This window comes from Malaclemys terrapin, chromosome 7, assembly GCF_027887155.1.
Source record: "Malaclemys terrapin pileata isolate rMalTer1 chromosome 7, rMalTer1.hap1, whole genome shotgun sequence".
Taxonomy (NCBI): Eukaryota; Metazoa; Chordata; order Testudines; family Emydidae; genus Malaclemys; species Malaclemys terrapin.
The window spans coordinates 20061957-20085866 of NC_071511.1; the positions used below are offsets into that span (position 1 = coordinate 20061957).

At 44.1% G+C, this 23910-nt stretch overlaps 1 protein-coding gene across 2 annotated transcripts in view; it reads left to right on the forward strand.

Annotated features, from left to right (window-relative positions):
* Window positions 1-23910, forward strand: part of GRIP2 (glutamate receptor interacting protein 2) — a 116993-nt gene that overhangs the window by 29235 nt on the left and 63848 nt on the right. For both annotated transcript variants that reach the window (XM_054035996.1, XM_054035997.1), the window contains exons 2-7: window positions 6823-6903; window positions 12921-13056; window positions 13931-14076; window positions 16208-16294; window positions 16613-16688; window positions 17140-17285. In XM_054035996.1, coding sequence (XP_053891971.1) covers window positions 6823-6903; window positions 12921-13056; window positions 13931-14076; window positions 16208-16294; window positions 16613-16688; window positions 17140-17285 — 672 coding nt within the window. The remainder of the gene's footprint in view (window positions 1-6822; window positions 6904-12920; window positions 13057-13930; window positions 14077-16207; window positions 16295-16612; window positions 16689-17139; window positions 17286-23910) is intronic.

A 23910-nucleotide genomic window follows, 5' to 3' on the forward strand; every position in this document is an offset into this window, starting at 1 on the left:
AAACTCTGGCCTTGGATTTCCATGTTTGCATACTTTTGTCTTAGGCCTGGAACGTGTAATCCGAATCCTCAAGGATGAAAAGTGGGTTAAACTGCTAGCAACAAGGAAATTACTTTACTTTCCAGCATCCACCCTGTGGGTGCCAGTAGGTACCTTGTGATCTGGCACCCAACTGTATTTACTGGTGGTGGGGCTTCTGTTGTTACAACTTGGCATGAGTTTAATGATCGTTAAAGCCTACAGCCTGGCAGCTCTGGAGACTGAAATCCAAGGAACAGAAAACAGCACAGCATGCTGCCCCCTGTTGCCTGGATGACATGCCCCAGCTGTGAACTGAAGGGAACCCTTCTAGTGGGATGAGATTGCTCTCTCTATGGCCCAGCCGTCCTTGGACTGTCTGCCGTTGACAGAGGTTAGTCAGTCACACCTGTGACGGAGCTCTGAGAGGAGGGAGTGAGGTTAGCAGTAATATTTAATAGTAACTAATATTCATTAGTAACTTGGATCAAGATTCCTAGTTTCTTTCACATAGACCACCAAACAGCTGTACCATAGGAACATCTTTTGGTCCCTACTAATCTGGGCAAGATTTGAACTAGTGACGTAAGCCTGAATTCAGCAGGGTACTTAAGCAGGTGCCCAACTTTCAGTGTGAGTAGTCCCATTAAATGTAATAGAACTCTCATGCTGAAAGTCAGGCACCTGCTCGTATACCTTGCTGAATTGCAGCCTTAGGGTGGGAAAGACTCCCTAGCCTGTTACCAACCCCTGAGCTATCTCCTCCCTCTCTGAGCTGTAATGTTAATAAATGCATTGCAGGTCTTCGATCTCAAGGCAACTCCGCTTGTGGAGGCTACTTGATTGATTGATTTGATTGCAGCCACACAGACATTCAGAATTTGCAGTAGATGTTCAGTCTTTGAACATTTATAGGTTTTCAATGGAAATTCAATCAGGTTTCCTTGCAGCTCTGTGGAGTGTTACCATGGCGTCTCATTCTTTGGTTACCCTGTGATAGATTTCCTGGTACCTTGAGACTCTGCACTCAGTGGTCATATTGCCACTGACCTCATGGAGTGAAATAGACCTCATCTGGTGGTATGTCATGAGAGCATTTATAGCCAGGACAAGTTTAAAGGGATGCTGCCGAGATTTTTTTGTGTGTTTCTACCACGAAAAAATACATAATTAGAAATACCTTTGTATCCTGATATTTTGTGTTTTTCCTTAAAAATAAACAGTAATTTAACTTAATTTTGGGTTGAATTTAGGATTCTCAGACCTTGCTAAAATTCCCAATATGCACAGTCTGGCTGGGCAGCACCTGTCTGTGAGGTATCCCGGCATGTGGAAAATTTAACAACATTCTTCCACCCCACCTCTCCCTCTGATGCCATCACAAGGAGCAGATTCCAGGGACTATGGACAGAAACCTGCTGGGAAGAGGGAAGCACCACTGTTCTAAGGAGAAGTGGGGTGGCACCTTGGTCTTGTCCGTATAAGCACAACCATGACCTCCATTCTTGTCTGATCTATGTACGATGATCAATTCTTGAGCTGTGCCCTGCTGCAGCTTTTCTGCTGACATGTTTGTGCATCCACACCTGCCATGCTGCTTAACTATGTTCGCACCTATGCATTCTGGGAAAACTTCAGTAGCTATCCCAAACTGCCTCAGCATGGGATAGTGCCCAGTGGAGTTGCTTGGAGAGTGCCAGCAGTAGTATGTGCAGCTGCTGTGATGTCCTAGGCACAAACCTGGGAGATAGGAGCACAGGCCAAGCTGGCTAAATAGGTGTGGTCTAAAATGGTGTGCTGAGACCAGGAAGACACCATTTGCCAGCCTAGGCCTCTAGCAGGACAAAATGCTATACCTAAGTGCTAGTGAGCATGTCGTGTCTGGGCATATACCACGCTGAGTCAACTGTACCATTAACTGTCTACCCACTGTGGTAAGCATTGTAGCCTTCCCAGGGCCTTAGAGTTGAATCCTGACTCTGGTGCTTCTGCCTCCTTTCTCATCTCCTTAGTGGTGACTTCCATGTGGTTTTGTCACCGTTCTTGTTTCCCTACTCCTCCCACTTGATGCTTATTACTGCAGGTGTGCTCCTGTTATAAAAACCTGTTCACACTGCAGCAGAACACCAGTGCCATGCCACGACGCGAAGAGTATGTGGGAGGTTGTCCTGTGTTAATATTGGAACTGAAATTTTGGAAAAGGCATCTAAGAATTTTGTAGAACCCTTTTAATTGGCACAGATCCTAGTAGAAAAACATGTGCAGTGTTGCTGTCTCTCATGGGTTTATCACTAATCTTGTGATAGCTGTTGGTTTTTAAAACCCCAGCCCCTGGATTCACGTGACTATTTGAGAATCTCAATTTTTCTTTTTTAATGAGTTTCTAGTGTCTTGGCTGTGAAAAGCTTGAAGACATGAACCCCAAAGGCTCCAACACCAGAAAGTAATAAATATAATATATATTGGGTTCTTTTTATTGGCTAATATCCACACCTCATTTGTAAGTCAGTTTCATTATTTGGGTGGGGGCGGGAGTGGGGACTCATGAATTTTGAACACTTGAGGTTGGCAATACAATGTATGCCAATGAAGTGATTATTGTGCTTACCAGAGCCTCTTAGGAATATGTTTTGTGTAAGGGAACAGAGATAAGAGTGGAGATTCCTAAGCATAAAACATTAAAATTTTACAAATTTAACAATTCCGTTAACGCCAGTTTGAGTGGCAGAGCAGGAAATCGGCCGAAAATGAACAATGGGCTGCTCAGTGGGGAATCTAACGCAAGCAAAAGCCAATTCACACTTCGACAGGCCTCCTGCGGCAGCTTCCTTAACTGCACAAACATTTTAGCCAGATAATGAGCAAAAACAAACATTTTAGCATAATAAACTTCTTTGGAGGAAAGAACACATGAGGGAGGTGAATCTTGGTGCTAATTATTTGCCAGCTGATCTATCTGTCGATGAAATACCAGAGGATTTTGTTGACCGGCATCCTTTCTGCATGTCTAATCATGAACACTGAATGGAACTTCATTACTTGTCCTAGCTGCTTAGCTGTTGATGATGGCTGCCATTAATCTGAGGGAAATTTAGTTACTTTGGGTTGTTTCCTAGAATGGAAAGCCTATTTGTTTGCCAACAGCTATAGCATTTTTTGGATGTGAGAGGATAGCAGCTACTAACGTGAGACTTCACATTCAGTGTTTATTTGGGCCACTGCAGGGAAATTAAGCATAGAAGTGCTCTGGTGGTTAACTAGTCTGGGGTGATGTGTTTATGTGAAGCAGATGGTTGGCTGCTGTACTTTGCCATCGGATTATTGAGCTGGCTTCAGATCCTGTTCTGTGGTTTCCCAGTAATGCTGGCTTTGCATTTGCTATATGCAGTAGCATTTTGCCTCAAGGGTAGCACCTTGAGTGTCTCTGCCAGGCCAGTTTACCCTATACTTCATGTTTTAAAAAAAGGAAAAAAAAAAAAAAAAAAAAAAATTTTTCCTCTTGACAAGTTCAGAATGCAAATGGCTTGGTGTCATTCTGGATTAATTGGCGGCCTCAGACCCAAAGATGCCCTTTCCTAATGGCGTGATCTTGATCTCTCGTGCGCCAAGCATGGCAGAGCTCTGTGCTGCTGACTGTTCTGACGACAGTTGCTGAAGCAGAAATCCTGTTTTGAAATGTAGCTGTTGGCCTGCTTACTGTAAGATTGAGGCTATGGTGATCAAGGGAAATGCCCCAAGTCCTGCACATTGTCATCATGGTAGGGTGTTTTATTCAGAAGGCTGGATGTCCATATGGTCAAAGCAGCATTCTCTTGCTTTTGGATTCATCTAATTTTGGCTAAAATGGACTCTGCTGTGTGATCCTCGGCATTGCGCTCTATATGGCTTAGTCAGCAGTGCTAGAAGTGGTCGTTTACAGAAAGGAGGTGGCCCTGTGCTATTATTCCAGAAATCTTTCTTCAGTTACTAGGCACACTCTCACTCCCCTGACCGCTAGGGAGATGGAGAAGACCCGACGTTTCATGCCCGTTTTGTAGTGTGGATCCCCCACTCTACATGGTGGTGGCAGTGCTGTGAAAACTGGCTTGCTCCCAGAGCCCCGATTAGTTAAGCCTTTAAGAGGTAGGCAAACAAGGGGAGGTGGCCTCTCCATCCCCCCTCCCCCCCCCCCCGAGTCCCGTTAGCTAGAGGGCAGGCAGGAGATCCCACTTCTACTTCCTGTTTGTCCCACTGGAGGGTGGTGATGCTGTCTGAGAAGAGACTGCATGGGGCCTAGCAGCTGGTATCTGCTGCTGCAGGGACACAGCAGGCCTAGAGTTTGAGGTCAGGGCTGGGAGATGTGCCTGGGGAGCAGCTGGGGTGCCTGGCAATGCTGCGTGTGAGGATCTGCCCCTGCCCAAAGGAAAGCGGTGCCAAAATCAGTGACTGAGGGACTGAAACTGGAGGGGCAGTTTAGACTGTATGTTGGTGCATTTTGAGCTGCATTGTGAAGCACTGAATTCTTTGTTCTCCTTAGCTGTCCCTTTCAGTGACACTGCGAGGTAAGGAGTGAAAGTTGGGGGCTCCCCTCTAAGGCAGGTGTTTCCTGTCATAGTAATGACCTTCATGGCTGAGGTCCCCACAGTGCAAGGTCTCCCGGTGTTATGGCTTCCCCATCAAGGATGTATTGGTGGGGAGGAGAGGGCAGGAGAGTGACTTCATTTTTTTTTTTTTTTTTTTTTTTAAACCAGGTGCTGCAGCTAAACCGTCCTTAGTAAATTAAACCTATATCCAGAATATTAAACCCAGATTTAACCCTGCCCCCCACTTCTGCATCACCCAAAGGATTGTTTTCATTATAAATGCAAATTAACTTTCACACCTTTTTTGATCCTAGAATTGGGGCCAAGCTATACAAGCTCCTATCAGCTATCAGGGCCTCGGCCTGATGATTGCTTTAATTATCTGAACAAGTGTAGCCAGTTTCAATGCTGGTATAGACTGCTTGTGTTGTGCTGTCAGATCTTGGAAGGGGGATTTCACACCGTGTGGTTTCATTCCGAAGAGGCCTTACCTGCTCCACTCCTTTTATTTATTTTTAAAGGAAGTGTCTTGCCCTCCATTTTAGAGATCGTCATTACATGTTGCGCTAACGGCAAATGTGTAGATTGGCAAGGCAATTGGTTGCTGTCTGTCTAGCTCCATGACTGCTTCAGGCGGGCTGCAAATCTTGAGTGCCTGTACTTGCTGGGTTCTTGGCACTTGATGATGTGGTCAGGCAGAAAGTGAATAGACCTGCATTAATAATAATAATTAATAGTAATAGAATGGTAGCAGTAGGAGGTAAGGTAACCAAGCATTTTTCTTTGCTCATGTGGGGCCAAAATCTGCCCTGATTTATAACCCCCATAGAAGCCCACCGTTTTCAGCGAGTTACAAGCTAATTGTCTTTTGATGGAGTTAAATGGAGTGTAAATTGGGTCCTTTGCCTTAGTAGAGAAGCAAAACTGCTGTTGTCTCTGACCTGTACATAAATTTACTGGGGGAGGGCAAATGAGAGAGTGTTCTCCAGATTTTTATTTTAACTAAATTTTGTAATCTTTACAGCTATTGAAGATGAGAGTTTCAGGATACCCCAGGAATGCAGTGAATGGGAATTGGGTTTATCTGATCCTGCATTTCTTTAGTATAGTCTCCCTAACTTTCTAAACCAAGATTTACTGAAAATGTATTGATCTGCAATGTTCAAAGTGCCCAGTTACTAAAGGCACTTCATATATGTGTGGTAGTGGAATGAGTGGGAGTGTTTATTCAGTTCAAACTAAACAAGAACTTTACAATTTTTAGCCTTCACAGTTCTGAGTGATAGTTCAGCTTGATTCTTTATCTAATCAGTTCTTCCATCTTAAATGATTGGAAACCCATCCCCAGATACTCCAGTGATTAGAAACGTAATAAATATCTATGTTGTAGAGAATTATTTTTAAGTCTTTGTTGTCGATTATAGAAACCAGATACTGTGGAATACCAATCATTGCATTCCTAAGTTTCTTGACATTTGCTTTGCTTTAACCTCTCCTGAAAACTTAATGACTGGCATATTTGGTTCAGTCAATTTTAAAAGCCTCTTTTTTTCCACTTCTTTTTTTCAGTATCCTGATTTCCCCATGAATAAACTATATGCATCTTCCTGTACGAATAGATAAATCATACTTAATACTTGCATTTGGATTTAAATTGATGTCAGACAAGTCTCTTTCTAACACCATTTCCTTCTATTCCTGCATTTTTAAGCCTTTTTAAAGAGAAGGTGGTTTCTCTACTGTACAGTAGCTGAAGCTGTAGCAAGGAAATGTGACTTTGAAAGAACAGGATCTCTAAGAATAGGCAATTTAATTCAAGTATGGTGATTTAGTGCCCTGTTAGTATCCTGATGTATTACTCCATTTCCAAAGACCATGCGTTTCTTCACAAGCATGATGACAGGCTTAAAACTTGAGACTGATGTTACAGCTTTTCCTCATCTCTACTGTTGCACATGATTACAGGACTAAGGGAATTTGCTCTCTCCTAAAGGATTAGCTCCCAGAGAAATAAATCAGTGTGTGTTATCACCCCACTTGTCTCTTCTTTCCCTCCCTCCCCCAAAGGCTGTAGAGCCAATTTAGATTGTGAAGTGGTCCTGTGGTTAATAAAACCTTTCTCACCTGAAGCCAGGAACTGGGATGAGACACTATCTATAGAAATGGTCATGGATGAACTCTTAAAAGTAGCTTTTGTTTTCAGTATAATCTGAGCTTCTGTTTATTTTTTCTTCCCCGGAAGATGATGGCCCTTACTCGAAGGGGAGCAAAGACTCAGGTGGACTGGACACAGCCCTCGTCTCCAGAAGGCAAAGCATTCCAGGTAAATGAAAGAACTACTACTTGTTCCCACTGTAATGTAGCTGTCATCCCCCACCGGCGGCATAGCAGTAATCAGAGCAACAGACCGCGGTATGGTTGGTCCCATTGTGGGTGGAATGTAACAGGTATTAAGCTGTGCAGATTTGTTCTGTGTTGTTCTTATTACAATAGTGGTTAAAATGTGCCAAGCGCTATACAGGTCTAGAGAAAGACTATCCGTGCCCTGAAGATCTTACAATTTAAAAGAAGTGGGGGGTAGGAGGTGGAGGGAAAGGCAGGAGGAAAGAAGTGGTGAGGGTGGTCAGCAAATGTCTTGCTAGTTTGATAATTTAATGTATTTGGTAGATCTGCCTGTCTCCCCAGCAAATTTTGTTGTTCTGTTGGCTGCCGTTATCGGTTACTTGGTAACTATTCCTTGCCTATTTTATTTGGTAACTTTTTTTTTTTACCCCTTGCCTATTAATTCAAGCTTATAAAACTTTCCCTTCCACTTGTCCTGATCAAGGAGCCTTAGTCTATCCGCTCTCTCTATGCTGCCTCATGAGAAGTACAGCCACCCTCCACTCTGCCATCCGCTCCAGAGGTTCTGGCTCAATGGACAAGTCTACACTGTAATCTGGAGGTGAGATTGCAGCGCATGTACACATACTCAAGCTAGCTCATTAAAAATAGCCGTGAAGCTACAGTGGCACAGGCCCGTACAAGCCCACCCAGGATCCTGGCGAATGACCTGGGCTGCCATGGCTTTACTGCTGTTTTTAAAGAGCGAGCTCAATCAAAGCTAGCTTGGTTATGTCTACGTAGATTCCAGTCACACCTCCTGACAGCAGTGTAGACATACGCAGTGAGAAGACAAAAACCGGCCACTTGCTCAGTCGGTGCATGATGATTGGAACCTGGTGAAAGGAGTTTGTGATCTAGGCCTAGTTCTGAATGGGCAAGCATCTGCAGGGCAGCCTGTCTGGGAGATACAGCTTGAAGCTGGAGATACGAATAAACTTGGAACTCGAGACTCCATTTCGCTATTAAATTTGGGCCCTGCTTGGGGCCTGCGGGCGCTACAAATGTACTGAAGCTGGCTGAAGAATGGAACCATGAAATATTTAAAACTTCAAAGCTTTTTCTATTACACAGGATTCCAAATACTCATTTTTTGTATTTTTTGGGACTTTGTTTATAATGAATTTTTAATCAAAACCATTATCAAAATAGTGCTTGATGTTTTCCGTTTGCCAAACCCAGGTTTTTCAGTAAATGGTTTACCAAATCCCTGGTGTTTCAGTAAATGAAAAACTTCTATAATAGGGTTATTTTTTTAAAGGCTATGGAAAGATTGCAAAAAATCAAACCTTTTCAAGAAAAGTATGGTGGGGGGAGGGCAGTTCCTGTGAAATTCTTCATTTTTTTAAAAAAATCTTTTTTTTTTTTTTTTTTTTTTGCTTTGATAAACTTCTGCCAGGTTTAAAAATGTCATTGAGGCATCATGGGAGCAAGCGAACAGTGCTAAACACTTGGTGTGGACTGGGACTGAGATGTTTAGCAACATGTCAGCTCTTTGTGATCAACTCTGAGTTCACGCTGTAGTTAGTTGTGACCGATGTCCTCTAGGGTTAACCTTGACCACGTGCAGCGTTAAATATGACAGTCCAAGTCTCTGCCAACCTCTAAATTGTGTTTAACATTGTGTTAGGTACCGTGACTCCTCACTCACATTCTAACATGATGTAATTTTCCAGTGCAGAAAAGCCGATAGGGGGTCAAAGATGTAGTGTGGAAATGGAGAAACTTTCACTGCTGTTACTGGTGGTAGGCCTCTTCTGTAGATCATTACAATGCTCTTGAACAGTATCAGATGGCCACACTGGCCAATGAACACACATTCTAACAAAGATGGGGGCTTGGTATCCTCGTATGTATGTTGAAAGATGAAAGTAAGAAAAGTAGAGTGAGGATCTGTGGGATTTGTACTGAATGTGTTTTTGGGGGGTGGGGACGGGGCAGATATTTGCCCTGCTCCATTGTTTTTGCACCCCTTGTGAGTCCTAAGATGGAAACAAGCTAGCGTAGCCAGCTCTGTGCCTCCTGCTCTTGGCGTAGTGTAGTGGGTATTCCAGGGATGGGAAGGTTCGTGTCCAGTGTGCGCTGTGTTCTCTTGCTCCAGCACAGGATCACAAGACTATAGACTATTCTAACTCATCCTGGAGGTGGAATCGGTCCCTGACTGTATGTGAAGGGGATGAAAAGGTGTTGGAAAGCCGTGTTGATGTAACTTATCCCTGACCTGGAGGGGGTCGCTGTTAAGGATGGTTAATTCACCAAGCCTGGCCAGTCACTGGTCTCTCTCTTCTGAGACTGCCAACAAAGGTGGTGGTGGTGGTGGTGAATTATGATGGGAACCACACTGGAACCCCAAACTTATTTCAGATAGGCCCCTGGTCATGTGTTTCATAAAATGGTTTTGCAGGTGGCTCTTGGGTGTCTTGCCAATAATTACCTAAGAAAAGCCAAGACAGATAGTTATCTTGGAAGACCTAGGTCCCATTTAGTCAGCTCACTTAATGGACATTGTGTATCTTGACCGATGGATTAAAAAAAAAAACTATTTTCCGACTTCATTCTAGGCGTTGAGTTTCTCCTTGAACCCGCAAGATGGATAATTGCACAATGGGATTTCTCATTTTTTAACACTTGTCAAGGACCAAAATCAAGCCCCATTGAAGAGCTAATAATTACCCCTTGTGGCACCATCTGTGTTGATCAGTAGTCTCTTTAGTCAAGAGGAAATTTGCAAGATAGTGCCGGATGGCATTCTGTTTAGAACAGCGGGGAACAGTGGGAAAGTTTCTGGCAGTTACTGAAATCCTGGATTGGTGAATTGAAAACTGTTACTGTACTTGGCAGTGAATCAAAACTGTTTGAGTTTAAAGACCAGGAGCATAATGGACATAAAATTTGAGAATGAATCAACGCTTGCCATGTTAAATGGGGGCACAGCAGAGATTGAATACCTTCCAAACGATGCTAGATCACAAAGAGGTTCCCCGCTCACATTAATCAAGTACACAGGCTCCAGGTGGGGGCAGGGGGGATGTGCTTTACAAACAGCAACATGCAGAGTGACTTCAAAGAAATTGCACCTTGCTTCGTTACTGTGGCATTGCACAAAGAGCAAAGTGCCAGCCAGACCTCACAGACTAATTGTCATTTGGCACCACAAGGGTTAAAATGATCTATACGCCAAGCAAAAGGGGGAAAAAACAATCCTACAGTTGCAGAGAGCTACTGTAATGATAAATGATTCCAGAGATTTTCAGGGCCTGAAAATGCAAACTCTACAAATCTTTAAATGTTTCCCCTCTCTGTAGCAAATCTCAATTGAGCCTGCTGCATTATTCCATCCAGACAAGCTCATTTTTGACCATTCACTGTAAAGATGCAAGATTTTAGCTTGCAGCTTCCAAAGCCCTGATCTGGAGCTGCTCTTCACAGTGCATTTCAAGTGGCCAGTGTCCCCTTCTTGTGAGTCTCTTCTGTGTCACACAGCATATTTTTCCTCTTAAGGTTAAAAGTTGTCTTTTAAAAAAATTATAAATGACTTTAATGCTCATGAAAAATGGAGACTAATAGCTTGTAGCATAGGCAGACACTGTGCAAGTTTCCTATGCCAAGCTCTGTCAAGAAGACACCCAAGTTTGTTTGTTTTTCCCCGCCAGTTTTCTGCTGTTCCTAGTCTTCTGCCTGAGCAAAGAGAGCCCATAATATGTTGTTTCTGTCATGCGGACAAATAGCCCCAGGAGACTAGTCTGAGGCTACCAAATTCAGCTGCAGCCCAACTGAGATTTGAATCCCAGGGTCCAGACGTAGGCAATGCCCTACCTCTCCCTCTGCACCAATGCAGGGCGCTTTTGAAAATTCCACCAACATTTATTTTCCTTCTGCTTCCCTGTCCGTGTAAAATACCAAAATGTAAATCATTAGGGAGGCTGGCTTTAAACTGTTCGAACACTAGGTGTAAGGTGTCGAAAACTGGCACCAGTTAACAATGTTTAACATTTCTTCTGTATGCAAGGGCAATATTGTTCACCAATTGCAAACAAATATTCACTCTTAAAATAATGGAAGGGGCAGGGATGTGAAGAATGTCATGTCCACAGGAAAAAGAGAACTGACATTAACACGGTAGACAAGGGGATTAAGTACCACATAATTGACTCCGTTATAAATATTTATAACCATTATGTCTTGTAAAACATGCTCGGCCTATATCCATTATAAGTGTCCAATACTTTTGACTCCAGCTGGGTATGGAAAATGTCAAAACACCTGTGACAAGTCAGGCAAGCTGAAGAAGGGTGGAGTACAGTTGCAACTGAAAACTATCCTAAATGAAAGGATTTCACCATCCGTATCTCCCTAGCTGCCTGTCCATATGCCAACAGAATCCGACTCCTTCCCATCTCATACCCTGCACGTCCGAATCTTACCACTTCTTCCACCACAGAATTTCTGTGTTGTCAATTGTGTGTTGTCTGTCCAGGCCCACATCTCCCCTCTTGATTACTGTGACCTCCTCTTCCCCAGCCTCCCTCACACCCATGTTGCTCCTCTCTGGTCCATACAAAACAGAGCTGCTGAGACGATCGCTCTTGGCCGTTGCTCTGACCTCATCACATCACATTTGAATCCCTCCGCTGCCTCTCTCTGTTTTACTTGATCAGGCTCAAGCTTCTTGTCCTCACACACAATGTCCTTCGCAGCTCTTCTCCCTGTCTGTCTGTCTGTCTTGTCTGTAATACCAGCCTCTCTTGTTCCATCTGCGTGCCTTCTATGCTCTTACACCCCCCCGCCCTCCCCCAGCACCTTCTTTCATCCCACCGCTTATAGGTGGTATACTTTTCCTCAGCTGATCCAGACAGCCACTCCTACGCCAAATCTCTCCTCAGGACACAATTCTACTTCAAGACCTGTAAGGGTATGTCTACACAGAAGCTAGACATCTTCACTCTAGGACCCTGTGAGTCTACATGGCAGTGAAACAGCCATGCAGCCCGAGTCGGCTGGCACAGGCCAGCCACGGGTTTTTCTTTGCCGTGTAGACACCCCCAGAAATCAGCCAATTTAATGGTGCACTGTGTGGGCAGACAAGATGAGCTGGCCCTTTAGTTATCATTTATGTTTTTAAAAGTTGCATGTAAAGTCAATTGTGTGCATATTTGGTTGCATCCCACTACCCGTCTCAACTTTTGTACATCACTTGTTTTAGAATGCAAGCTGACGGGTAGTCAGTTATCTTTTTGTCAAGGTTCAAATTTCTTGGTCAAGGTATAGTGAAGGTCCAGACTCCAGAGAAACATTTTTCACCCTGTAATAACAATAACGATAAGTAAATAAAAAGATCCATTCAAAAGTATCTGGCGGTCCGGATTTGGCCCACGGTCCGCCTATTGACTACCCTGAGGAGTGTGACTTGAGACAACACCCACCATAACTGGATTCTGATTCTGTTTGGAGCCTCTGGGCACTAGTGTAATATAAATATTTAGTAGTGGTAATTGTTTACAATGTGGGTCAGGTTATTCCGAAGCATCAAATGTCTAAATAGATACAGATATTTTTGTCGTGATCCAAAATAGGTAGGAGTGACCTGGAAGAAACCATAAGTTTCTGCCTGAGTTTCTGTAAAAGGAGATATTGCTTCAGAAGTGAAAAGGGAGAAATGAGATGAACGAGTTGACAGGAAAGGGAACCATCCTATTGTCCTTTTATTTTATTTTATATTTTTTTTTCTCCCTCTCGTCTCCCTTTCCTCTACCCTTCTGCTTCTGATACCCTAGTCTCAATTTTTCTGTATTTTATTTATTTATTTATTTATTTTATTTATTTATTTTCAAATAAATTCACTAGTTCTATGCTCGGTCCCACCATACACAGGGATATAGTGCTCCCAGGGTGTGAACCAAAGGTACCTTCCACTGAAATATTCAGTTAGTTTGATTTGTTTCTGATATTTATCTTCAGAGGAATTCAGAGGGGTCACCATTGTGGAGCTGATTAAGAAAGAGGGAAGCACCCTTGGCTTAACTATATCTGGTGGCACAGACAAAGATGGAAAGCCAAGGGTCTCAAACCTGAGGCCAGGAGGGCTGGCAGCAAGGTAAGAAAATCTGTGTGGCAAGTGTTGTATGTGGATGTATTGAATACCTGATATGTATAAGGACAAGTGAGTTGGCTTCGGAATATTTTTTAATGGTACCATGAGATGTCAAGTTATTCATCACATAAGAAAAGCCTGTTGTTCCATTCAGAGTTATTTCCTATGATCTATGCAATGATAACGAAACAACGTTTTAGAACAAGTTTTGGAATGGTTAAACAAAACCAGTTTCTGTGGTTTCTCTCAATCCCATCAGTTACAAACATAAGTGGTTCCACAAAACCCGAGCAATTTTATTTTTTAATGCATCTAAATAGTAGATTACATCCTGGCTAGGGTGAGTGAATACACTTGGCCTAATCCTGAAACAACTTGAACAGTGGGCTTAAAAGTTTAACTCCAGCACTAACCTTGTCATTGTAGGATTCAACTAGGAGACCGTGGAGCGGAGTGGGGGAGCAGACATGGTGAAGGAGAGGAGAAAAGGGGGGGAAATAATAGAATTTTGCCAAGAGCAAGCAGAAAGAGGGGAAAAAAAACAGAGCTTGTCTTGTTTGCTGGAACTTTCTCCAGATGTTGCACTTGACATTGCTCTCTGGTTTTTCCATGATAACCTCTCACAGCGGGGTGAGTGGCGTGGAGGGAAGTTGCAAACACGTATTTTTCAATTATTATTTGCCTGAATCTGAAGGTTTGCCCCTAGAAAAATATTCGATGGGCACATTTTCCAGCCAAGTGGAAATATTTCCTATTCCTTTTGATAATACAGCTAAGATTGGTTAATCTTTGGTGGCTTTTTTTAAACAAAATTCTCCAGTAGAGAAGATGTCCCAGGCAGACCATAATGGAGAATCTTATTGTTGTTTCTTTACAGAAGTGATCAGTTAAACGTTGGAGACTACATCAAGTCAGTGAATGGGATTAACCTGATTAAACTGCGGCATGATGAAATTATAAGCTTGTTGAAGAATGTAGGAGAAAGGGTGGTACTGGAGGTGGAGTATGAACTGCCCCCAGCTGGTGTGTGTCTCTAAGATAATGTTACTTTCTTTGCTTGACTGTCTCATTCTGTGATACAGATGGGATTTGTTTGTTATGCCCTTTACCAAAAAGAATGTTTAATGGGGCAGCATTATGTTGTGTCTTCATCTGTCTGTGAAACATTGGTAGAGGTTGCAGATCCACTCTGCAACTGCAGTTAGTTCTCTCTCTTTCCAGCATAGTGGCTGCCTGCTCATGCACACTGGCTGGAGATGGCTGATTAGATTTCTGTTGGCTTGCTGTGACTTGGCAGCAAATCCCTGATCTGCATCCCAACGCTACCTCTCTCTCTCTGTCCCCCCTTTTTTTTCTTTTGTGTATCGTGGTTATAGGAAAGTATTCAGAATCCTAACTACCCAATTAATACGCCTCTCTGCTTTCTCTGTTGAACTGTATTAAATGTTGTTTCTTCTGCACACTTCCATTTGCTACATGTCTTCAACAGAGAGGCTGAAAAACTATGTTCTGTAGCTAGAGGGTCTTAAACCCAGAAGCAGATGAACCAGTTCAGATAAAAGGAGGATTCTATTACGAGGGTTGAAATTTTTTTGGCTTAATAATTATTATTAAGAACAAAGCAATAATGCAAAAAAAAAAAAAACCTTGGAAAACTCATTCATTGAGGCCTTTCCACCATAAGAATGATACTCTCAATATTGACGTCCGTCCCCTGTGATTTCCCTCCCATCCCCAACCCTCTTCCTCCCCCCCCCCCAAAAAAAAAACTAAGCACCAAAAAAAAAAATCTTGAAACAAATCAACCTAAACCAGAAAGGAAAAGTAAATTAATAAAATTAATCCCTCGTTCTACTGCGCATGCTTATCCGACATCCCTCTAAGGGCTTGGCTACACGTGCAAGTTACAGTGCAATAAAGGAGCCCTGGGCGTATTATCTCACTCCCCATCCACACTGGCAAGGCACGTAGAGCGCTCTGACTCTGCGGCTACAGTGCGGCTGGTACTCCACCTTGGCGAGAGGAATAACGTTTGATGCACCTTGGCTACAGCGCCCGGGCGTCAGTGTGAACGAGGTGTTGCATTACTGCACTCTGATCGGCCTCCTGAAACATCCCATAATCCCCTTAAGTCAAGTGGCTCCTTTTGTCATTGTTGTGAAATCGGCTGCAGGAATGCGGAAATGCCCTTTCAAAGCTCTGTTTCGGAGAAGCCGGCTGCTTATCAGCTCCGAGAAAAAGCAAACCTTTATTGTTTGCTTTGAGTGAGAGAGGTGGGGGGGGGGGAGGGAGATCTGAACTTACAAGACAGCATGCTGACACTCTCAGCACCCCAAAAACCCACTCTCCCCCCACATACACACAACACACTCCCTGTCACGCTCCACTCCACCCCACTCCACCCCCGTTTGAAAAGCACGTTGCAGTCGCTCGCATGCTGCCGGTAATGCACCGCTCCCAATACCGCTGCAAGTGCTGCAAATGTGGCCACGCCAGTGTGCTTGAAGCTGTCAGGGTGGACAGACTGTAGCACTTTCCCTACTGCGCTCTACAAAGGCGGGTTTAACTCCCAGCGCTCTACATCTGCAAGTGTAGCCATGCCCTAAGCTAGTTGGGTAAAGAACCCAAAGTGAGGGAGAGTGGCGGGGAGCACCATTAATGGTAAAACGAATACACTCCTTAATGGCTGCACATCAGAGAATGGACATTTTTGTTCTTCCTCATTCACTGTACTTTCTTGACCTTAAGTGGAGCAGTATATTCAGTGTAAAGTTCCTGATTTTCCCCTAGGATCTGTTTAAAGCATTCACTTCCATTTTTTCCCCTTCTAAAAGTCAAAATATGGTGGGGGGGGGGGGGAGAGAACATCCTCATTGCTAAAAGGTTGGCTTAGGATTTTTTTATTTTTTAGGTCAGCAGTTGACTGTGTTGGTGTTTTAATTAAAAACATCAAGAACTTTGCATCTCTATGACTGAGGCTGCTGGCTTTTGAATGGCACTGAACACAGTGAAACTGGTTTGAGATATGGCAGGGTTTCACTTCAATGTCAAAGTATTAGTCTAGGCAGATTTGGGGAAATCTAGAATATAAATGCTGTATTTTAATGCTATTTGGGGTTACAGGCATCTTTCTCCTTTTTCCCTCCGCATGTAGCACCGGAGAGCAGCTCTGGCATTATTCCAAAGACCATAGAGGTGTGTCTATACAAGGAGGGCAACAGTTTTGGCTTTGTGCTAAGAGGTCAGTGACTTCTCGGAGGAGGATGATAAAGACTGGATGTGCAAAACATTGGTTGGGGTGCCTCTGAGAATGCGGGAACGAAAGGGATGAGTGAAAATTTGTGTTGAAAATCTTGTATGAGAGACAAAACTGTGCCTTGAAGTACGTACTGACCAACCTTCAAGGACTGCTGGCTGACTATCCAGAACCGTCTTTGCTTGCAAGCTTTGTCAGCTATTAAATGAAAAATGTTTCTAGTCCCTCAACGCCCCTATTAAGACAATAAGGGTGTTCAGCTCTAGAGATTCGTTACTAATGGCTTTTCTGGTTTTGCTCTAGGGGGAGCCCATGAAGATTGGCACAAATCCAGACCATTAGTACTCACCTACGTAAGGCCAGGTGGCCCTGCAGACAGGTAATGTTCAGGTTTTATCTCCTTTCGCAATTGAGGTTAACAAAATGTATGCCCAGCTCTAACCAGACTTCAGGATATAAAAGCCTGTGGCCCATCTCATCTGTCTCTCCTGGGTATTTAATTACGGCTTTCAATGTAGAGGTCTTATGAAGTTATAGCCATAGGATGGCTATCTTGATATATCTTGGTCTCCTGTAGGGATGTCTGTTATGCCTAGGAGTACCTCTTCCAAAATGATCACTTCATTAGCTGAATGTAAATCTCTCAAGGACCACAATTGCTATGATAGAGGGTAACGCATTAAGGGGTCTGAGGCAGATTCTTTATTCTCATACTGCTAATTAAACACGATGGACATCAGACTATAAATACCCTAAACTATTGTCCAGGGGAATGTTCAGATCATGTTGGATCAAGATTTGTACTGTATTCTGCCTCTGGCTTTCTACAGGGAAGGGTCCTTGAAAATCGGGGACAGGCTGCTGAGTGTTGATGGGATTCCCCTTCACAATGTAACTCATGCTGATGCGCTGAACATCCTGCGTCAGTGCAGCCAGGAGGCGCTCTTCCAGATTGAGTATGATGTCACCATTATGGGTAAGGACAAGCAAATTGGGGGGGCTGAAAGAGTTGCTCTGGGATGGACTTTTCAGTGGGTGCCTGGGAGGTTGAGTACTTGATCTTAGGGGTTATGCCAACTGCATTAGTTGATTTTTGTGGTAAATCACTGAGTAAGGTACTTCTCAACATAGGAATGGCAGAGTCTGGCCTGTGGTTGGTAGAGCTCTGAGTAGGTTTAGATGATAGACGGGTTGAAATACCTGGAACTGCTGATGCTCTGTTTTCATCAGTGATGGCAATAGTGGTTCATTTAATGAGAGGAACTGTTTAGTGTAGACAAGACCACAGACAGGAAGTCCCAGGGGCTGGGACTCAAGAGGTACAGAAAGAGGGGTTGTATGGCTGTGCAGCAAATGCCTGTAGTAAATCTGGGCAGGAGTCAGACTAATTGACTAATGGATACTGGACATGGACATATTTTGGTTCGGGAGCTTGAACATGTCTGTTTGGGGAGGTTCAGTTTCAGGGGTTTTAGTTCAGATCAAATTCTAATAGAAACAAGAAGTGGTCAATGGAAACTCCCAATTAAAGAACACCTGCTAGAAAAGGACAGAGGGTGAGGAGGTATTTCTAAACAATTTCCTTGAGGGTCTGAGTTTGACCATGGGGGAGGGGTTGCAATTAGCTGCTGTATAACAACTTAGAGCTGCTCTGTAACGCATACGTTACTTCAGCAAGCGTAGTTAATGAATTTAAAGTTACCAGAGTCCAAAGCTGTGTTGGCTATGGAAGCTCAGTGAGCTGTGGTTAGATTCTGATGCCATGCACAAGTCACAATTATTTCTGGAGCCTTTTCTGCCAACCCCATGTACCAGGTCAGCATGTCTGGAGCCAGCAAGAGAAGAGGCTAATGAGGTCAGATTGTTTCCTGATTTGCCAGCAAGGTAGGAAATCAAAGGTGGCTGCAGTCCAGAGAGCATTAATGAGTTTCTCAAGGAGAAAAGGATTAGAGGGCTAAGGAGCTGTTTTCCCAGTTGAAATCTTTTGAGAGCTTTGCACAATGTGTTTTGGGTCATAAGAAAATGTCTCCAGAATTATTCACTCATTAGACAGAGAAACAAAATGTCAGAGGGTTGGTTTTTTTTTGTTGTCTTCCCCCCCCCCCCACACACTTTCTTAAAATCTCTCTTCTCCCATTCCTGTTTCTCCTGCTTCCAACCAAAACTCCTCACCAATAAATACAGTCCACAATCGCTCCTCAAGAGAGACCCGGGACTGGAATAGCCAGGGGTGTTGGAAGGCATCTCTACTGTGACTTGCATTGGCAGAGATGTGTGAAGGAAGCTTGCACAGTAGTTACCTGCCCTCTGCCCGCCTCTGACCACGTTTCAAATGCAGTCTCACTTTCATAGTTTACTATCTAGTGCCACAAGGTTTTTGAGCCCCGTAACAGGGTGGCATGCCCCTTTAAGGGCCAGATGCCTGGAGCCAGCCAGCCCAGGTCATTAATCAGATATGGCTATGAAAGGAGTAGGTGCTCCTTATAAAGAGCTGCAGCAAATGGCTGGGAAAAGAGAATCTGCAGGCAGAGAGAATCTGCAGGCAGACCCTTGAGCAGGGGAAAAACTCCAGGAAGGAAGGCTCAGGGGAGCAGCCCTGTGGCCACTGTCCTGTGTAAGGGTCAGAGAATTGAGAGAGAACTTAGCGTGAAGAAAGCCAAGGACCTGCAGATGGCAGAGGAGACGTTTGCTAATGATCTCTTTGAGTGCTTTGGTGAGGGAAGGCCAAAGGAAGCACCTTGTGTGCTGTCCTGAAGAAGAGAGAGGGGGCAGAGAGAGAACCCAGGAGGCACAGGACAGGACTTGTATTAAGCCCAGAGTGGGTGGACACTGTTGTTGCCTTCTTTGAAGAAAGACTGAAGACGTGTTGAGTGGGAAAAAATGTGGCAGACTCGGGGGTGTTTTGAGTTACATTAATCAGAGTGTAGTTTGTCTTTGAGACATGTAATAAGTTACCCCATGACAAGGGTCCTCAACCCAAGAAAGTGTATTTCAGGAGCATATGGATTGACATTAGGAAGGAGGGGAAACTGAGGCTAGGTTCCTGTGGGGAACCATCCAGGTATGAGGGGGAACCAGAGAGAGGCCTGACATGGAATAAGGCCTTTCCACTGTTTCTGTGGTGCTATGTATTGCTCTAGTTTATTTGTAGTTTTCTGAATACTAGCAGTTCCAGAAATCTCAATAGGGAAGAACCACTCTCCATTAGTTGTTGCTATTTTTCAACTGTCTGTTGGACATTCAGGTGGACTGAATTAAGGAATGTTCTGCAGAATGGAATGCTTGTGGAGAGCTTCCTGACTCCAAGAGTCTGTGCAAATGCAAACAGCTAATAGTGGGTGAGAAGCAGGCTTTTAAGATACATCCCTGGTTCATATTTTGTGTAGGGTTGGTGGTTTTAAAACCTGACTTAGTCACACTAAGAGAGATCAGTTCAACTCTCTTGCATTTCTTCATAACTTTACACCTAAATATTAGGGTTGAAGAAGCATAGAATAGTGGTCTGACTTTGTACAGCCAATCTTAGCCGAGTCTCTCTCTCTCTCTCTCTCTCTCTATATCTATATCTATATATAAAATATGGGACAGTTTCTCCATAAAGAGTTTTTCTAATCCCATGGAAGTGGAATCATGATGTAATTTCTTTGCTTTCGTTGTCAGAGACTGGAAGGACAGAGCTTTTATTTATTTATTTTATTTATTTATTTTATGGGAAGCACAAAAATGTGACTTCTTATTTTAAATGTTGCGGTCTAAAGAGGACGGTTCACCAGCCTTCCACAAGGGAAGTGGGGTAGGAAAAAGGTGTGAGACACTAAAATATGCGAGCGAGCTCCTGCTGCCACTAGTCCTGTGGATAGTAATGTTTGTTCCTTCATTTTTGATTGCTTCTGAGCATCATTGTACATAACTGAATGTGAAATTATTTTAACTCTTTATTACCATAATCTAAATACAGGAGGGGAGATGATGCTATTTCTAAGCTTCCGTCCGTTGGGCAAATTCATTTTTGATTGGACTAGTTTTACATTTTGAGGTGGGGCAGAGAAACCATTAGAAGTCCCCTCTCTTCTGCTCTCCGTGAAGGCAACAGTCTCCCCACCGGAGGTGCATGTTTATAAATGTGCAACCAATGTGCTGTGAGGAACTTCTGTCTACAGAGCTGGCAAGGCTGCCTGTGGCTCGGCAGATGCTGGCTTCGCCCCCTGAAGCAGGATGGAGCATTTTTAGTTATACTGATTTAAAGTGAATTAAAAATGAGTCTTTAATTGTCCCTCTGTGGTTTTTCCTTAATTTAGTTTTTACAGTTGCTTACTTTATCGCATGTTCCTCTCACACTGGTTAACTCTTCCTGAGATTGTTTTGGTCTGAAAGGAGAAATAACCTTTAATTCTTTCAGACAATAATAAAGGGAAAGTGTGTGTTGGGAGTGTGGATTTCCTCCCTCCCCCATTCAACTGTTAGTTCCTAATTTGCTCCTGAAGTAGGGTACATGGACCTCCAAGGGGCCAGAATGAACATTGGCAAATTTAATAATTTGTACAGATTGTATCCTCCATATGAGGACATCAAAACCCCTTCAAGCATTCCATTAAATAGTCCCCATTTTACAGCTGGGAAACATAAGGCACAGAGCAACTGAGTGACTTGTCCAAGGCCCTACAGCATATTGGTGACAGAGCTAGGAATAGACCCTGGAGCTCCTCACGCATGGCCATTGCTCTAACCACTAGGGTTTGCTCCCTCCAGTTGAGATGGCAGGAAGAAGCTGAAGTGCCTCGGGTACTTCCTGATACTTCACTGGGGCCATGGAGATCCATTTGCCTGGAGCAGTGAAGCAAATGAACTTGGACACTGATAAGCTGTCTGGGAAAATGTAAAATATAACAAGTGTTGAGGACTGACCGCTGTGGAGTGCAGGTATTGTTTTGATTGCTGTCCTTCATAGGAGCCCAGTCAGTAGAAGGTGCTGAGCGGATCTTCTGAATCATAGCATTTCCCAGATGCACTGCCAGTTTGCGTTCCTGGTCAGCACTGCCCACTTTTGAGAGCAGCTGGGCTCCATACAGCTCCTCCAAACGCAAGGGAGATTGCAGTAGAGTTCCATTGCCACAGGACTTTCCCACCTCAGCAGAGGTTTCACGTGGAGGAGGGAAAATTGGCAGGGACTATGCTCCAAGGTTTTTCACCAGTGGAAACCTGGGTGGAACTGGGCCGCACGGTGTGCTCTTTTAACTGGTGCTTTCATGGTTAAATTGCTCTCTTAGCTGAGATTTTTCAAAGCTATCTAAGGAGTTAAATTGGACTCCCGTTAAAATGAATAGGAATTCAGTGTCCAAATCCCGAAGGCAGCTTTGAAAGTCTTTTGCCCTGGTATTTACTGTAGCATTTATCTAGCAGCAGCAGTAGCAAACATTTTCCTGTGTCAACATTATATTTCATGGACTCTTCTAAAGCAATATGCAGCATTTAAATAGTGACTTTGTAAATAAGCCGTATCTGCTGCTGCACAGGGCTGAAGGCTTTTAAGATTGACTCACAGTTTGGGGAAGCTATCTGCTGGAGAAGATGAATGGACTAGAGGGTTGCTGTGTTCTCTACCCTCTCTCCCTTCCCAGCTGCCTACCGGCCCACTAACATTAGTTGGAGACTACAGTTCTGTGTGACTCTCCTGGTGAGACAACAGAGAGAGACTAATGTCCTGCACCATTAAATGAACCGGTGACTGCTCTGCATGAGCTGAGTAGTGGCAGGGTCTGTCTGGCCTTCAGGGGTGACCCATGAAACTGTATAAACTTACATGAACTCTGAGAACCGAATGAATTTACAGCTGACTTAGTGTCAGTAAGCAGGAAGCTCTGTAAGGAGGTGCATTTGCAGCATGGGACATGCCTTTTCTCCCTGCTCTCCTCACAGTGCATGCTTGGCTGCCAAAGCATCTATCCATAGGGAGTTTAACAAAACTGGGAGGGGATCGAGAGCTACATGCAAAACAGAGAAGAAATGCTGTAGGGCCTCCTACGTATGTGATTGAGGACAAGGGTCTTGGCTGACAAGTTCTCCCCGTATTTGTGAAACGTTTGTATTGGCAGACTGAACTGAACGAAGAGGACACTGATTCCGTAGCATCCATGAACTCATCCCATGAGTAACCTGTCAGCTGGCAGCCGGTTATCAAAACTCTGTGTGTGTGTGTGTGTGTGTGTGTGTGTGTGCACACAGCCTGTTGTGGTCTGATTTGGGATCCTTCTCCTCCAGGTTGACAGGGAGGTGGATTCATTGTACCTAAACAACCTTGATGGTGTTTAACGCTTTGTTTTTGCGGGAGAAAATTAGGGTTTATGAGATTGTTGGGAACAACCTAAAGGTTCAGGCAGCTCTTAGAAGCTAGTGCTGGGCTGCCCTTGACAGGGTCAGTGGTTGGGTTCAGTATGGACAAGCGTGGGAAGGATTTGGCAGCATTTGTGAACTGTTAACACCTCTTTGAATCAGCTTGAAGCCTCACCAAGGGCCTTTCTCCTGGAATACTTGAACCAGTGCTGAAATTCATAAGGCCCTGATTCAGCTCCTCATGAAGTCAATGGGAGCATTTCCATTCATTTCAGTGGCAGTTGTATCAGGCCGTAAGCACAGATGTTTATGACAAAGGTCGAGGAGTAAGGATTTGTTTGGGTGTTATCCAGACCAATAGGGGCTGTGTCAGCACCTGCCCTGTATCCCTGAGTGCTTCTGTGCTGTGCAGTTTTGGCTCAGCAGCCTGCTTACCGCTGCAGTGGCCTCACCCTGGCTTCCCTCAGCCTGGTTACTCCTTGCAGGGTGACACCAATAGCCCTTCCGCTCCCGCGTCTCCCCCAAACCGTCTCCCCTGCACTGTCCAGTGCCTCTAGCTGGATTGTCACAGAAGTTACGAAGTTCGCTGCCTCCGAAGAGACAGAGCACACACCAGCCTGGTAGTTTTAGCTGAGGACTTCATCCTTCAGCTGAACACACAGCACTGCAATGGTTTGGTAATGAAACGAGTCCGTTTATTAATAAAGAGCAGAGATTTACGTGAGAAGTAAAACCAGAAGAGACAGCTACGGGCACAAGTAAAACGCAACAAAACACGCTTTCTTCTGGCTAAAACTTAACTTCAGCAAGTTGCAGTCTTTGTCTAAGCAGGTTTCTCGCCTATAGTCGGGCCCCAGAGATTTCAATCCCTTTGGGTGAAGGATCTGCCTTTCTCAGAATACAAGAGTTCTGGCATCTTGTGTCCCATGAGTTATGGATGCCAAAATGCCTGATTCTGCTTATGTTTCCTAAAGTCTATTGTCTCTGTTTCAAGAGCCAGGAAGGCTTCCTGGGGTGAAGGCTTCGTCCTCCATCATAATAGTTAAGCGGTCTTCCCGCCCCGCCCCCTGCTCATTCAGCTTGATGGCTTTGTGTGCCTTTTACGTAGCTGTACTTCTCATTGTCCTCTGCGATACTACCTGGCTCCAATTTACCTTGGACACACTGGAAACCAGGCAAAACAACATTCCTTTGTCTAGGAGAGGCTGGGCTTAGGCACTGCTTTCCAAACACCTGTTAAGAGCATATTTCCAGCACACATCTTTAGGCAC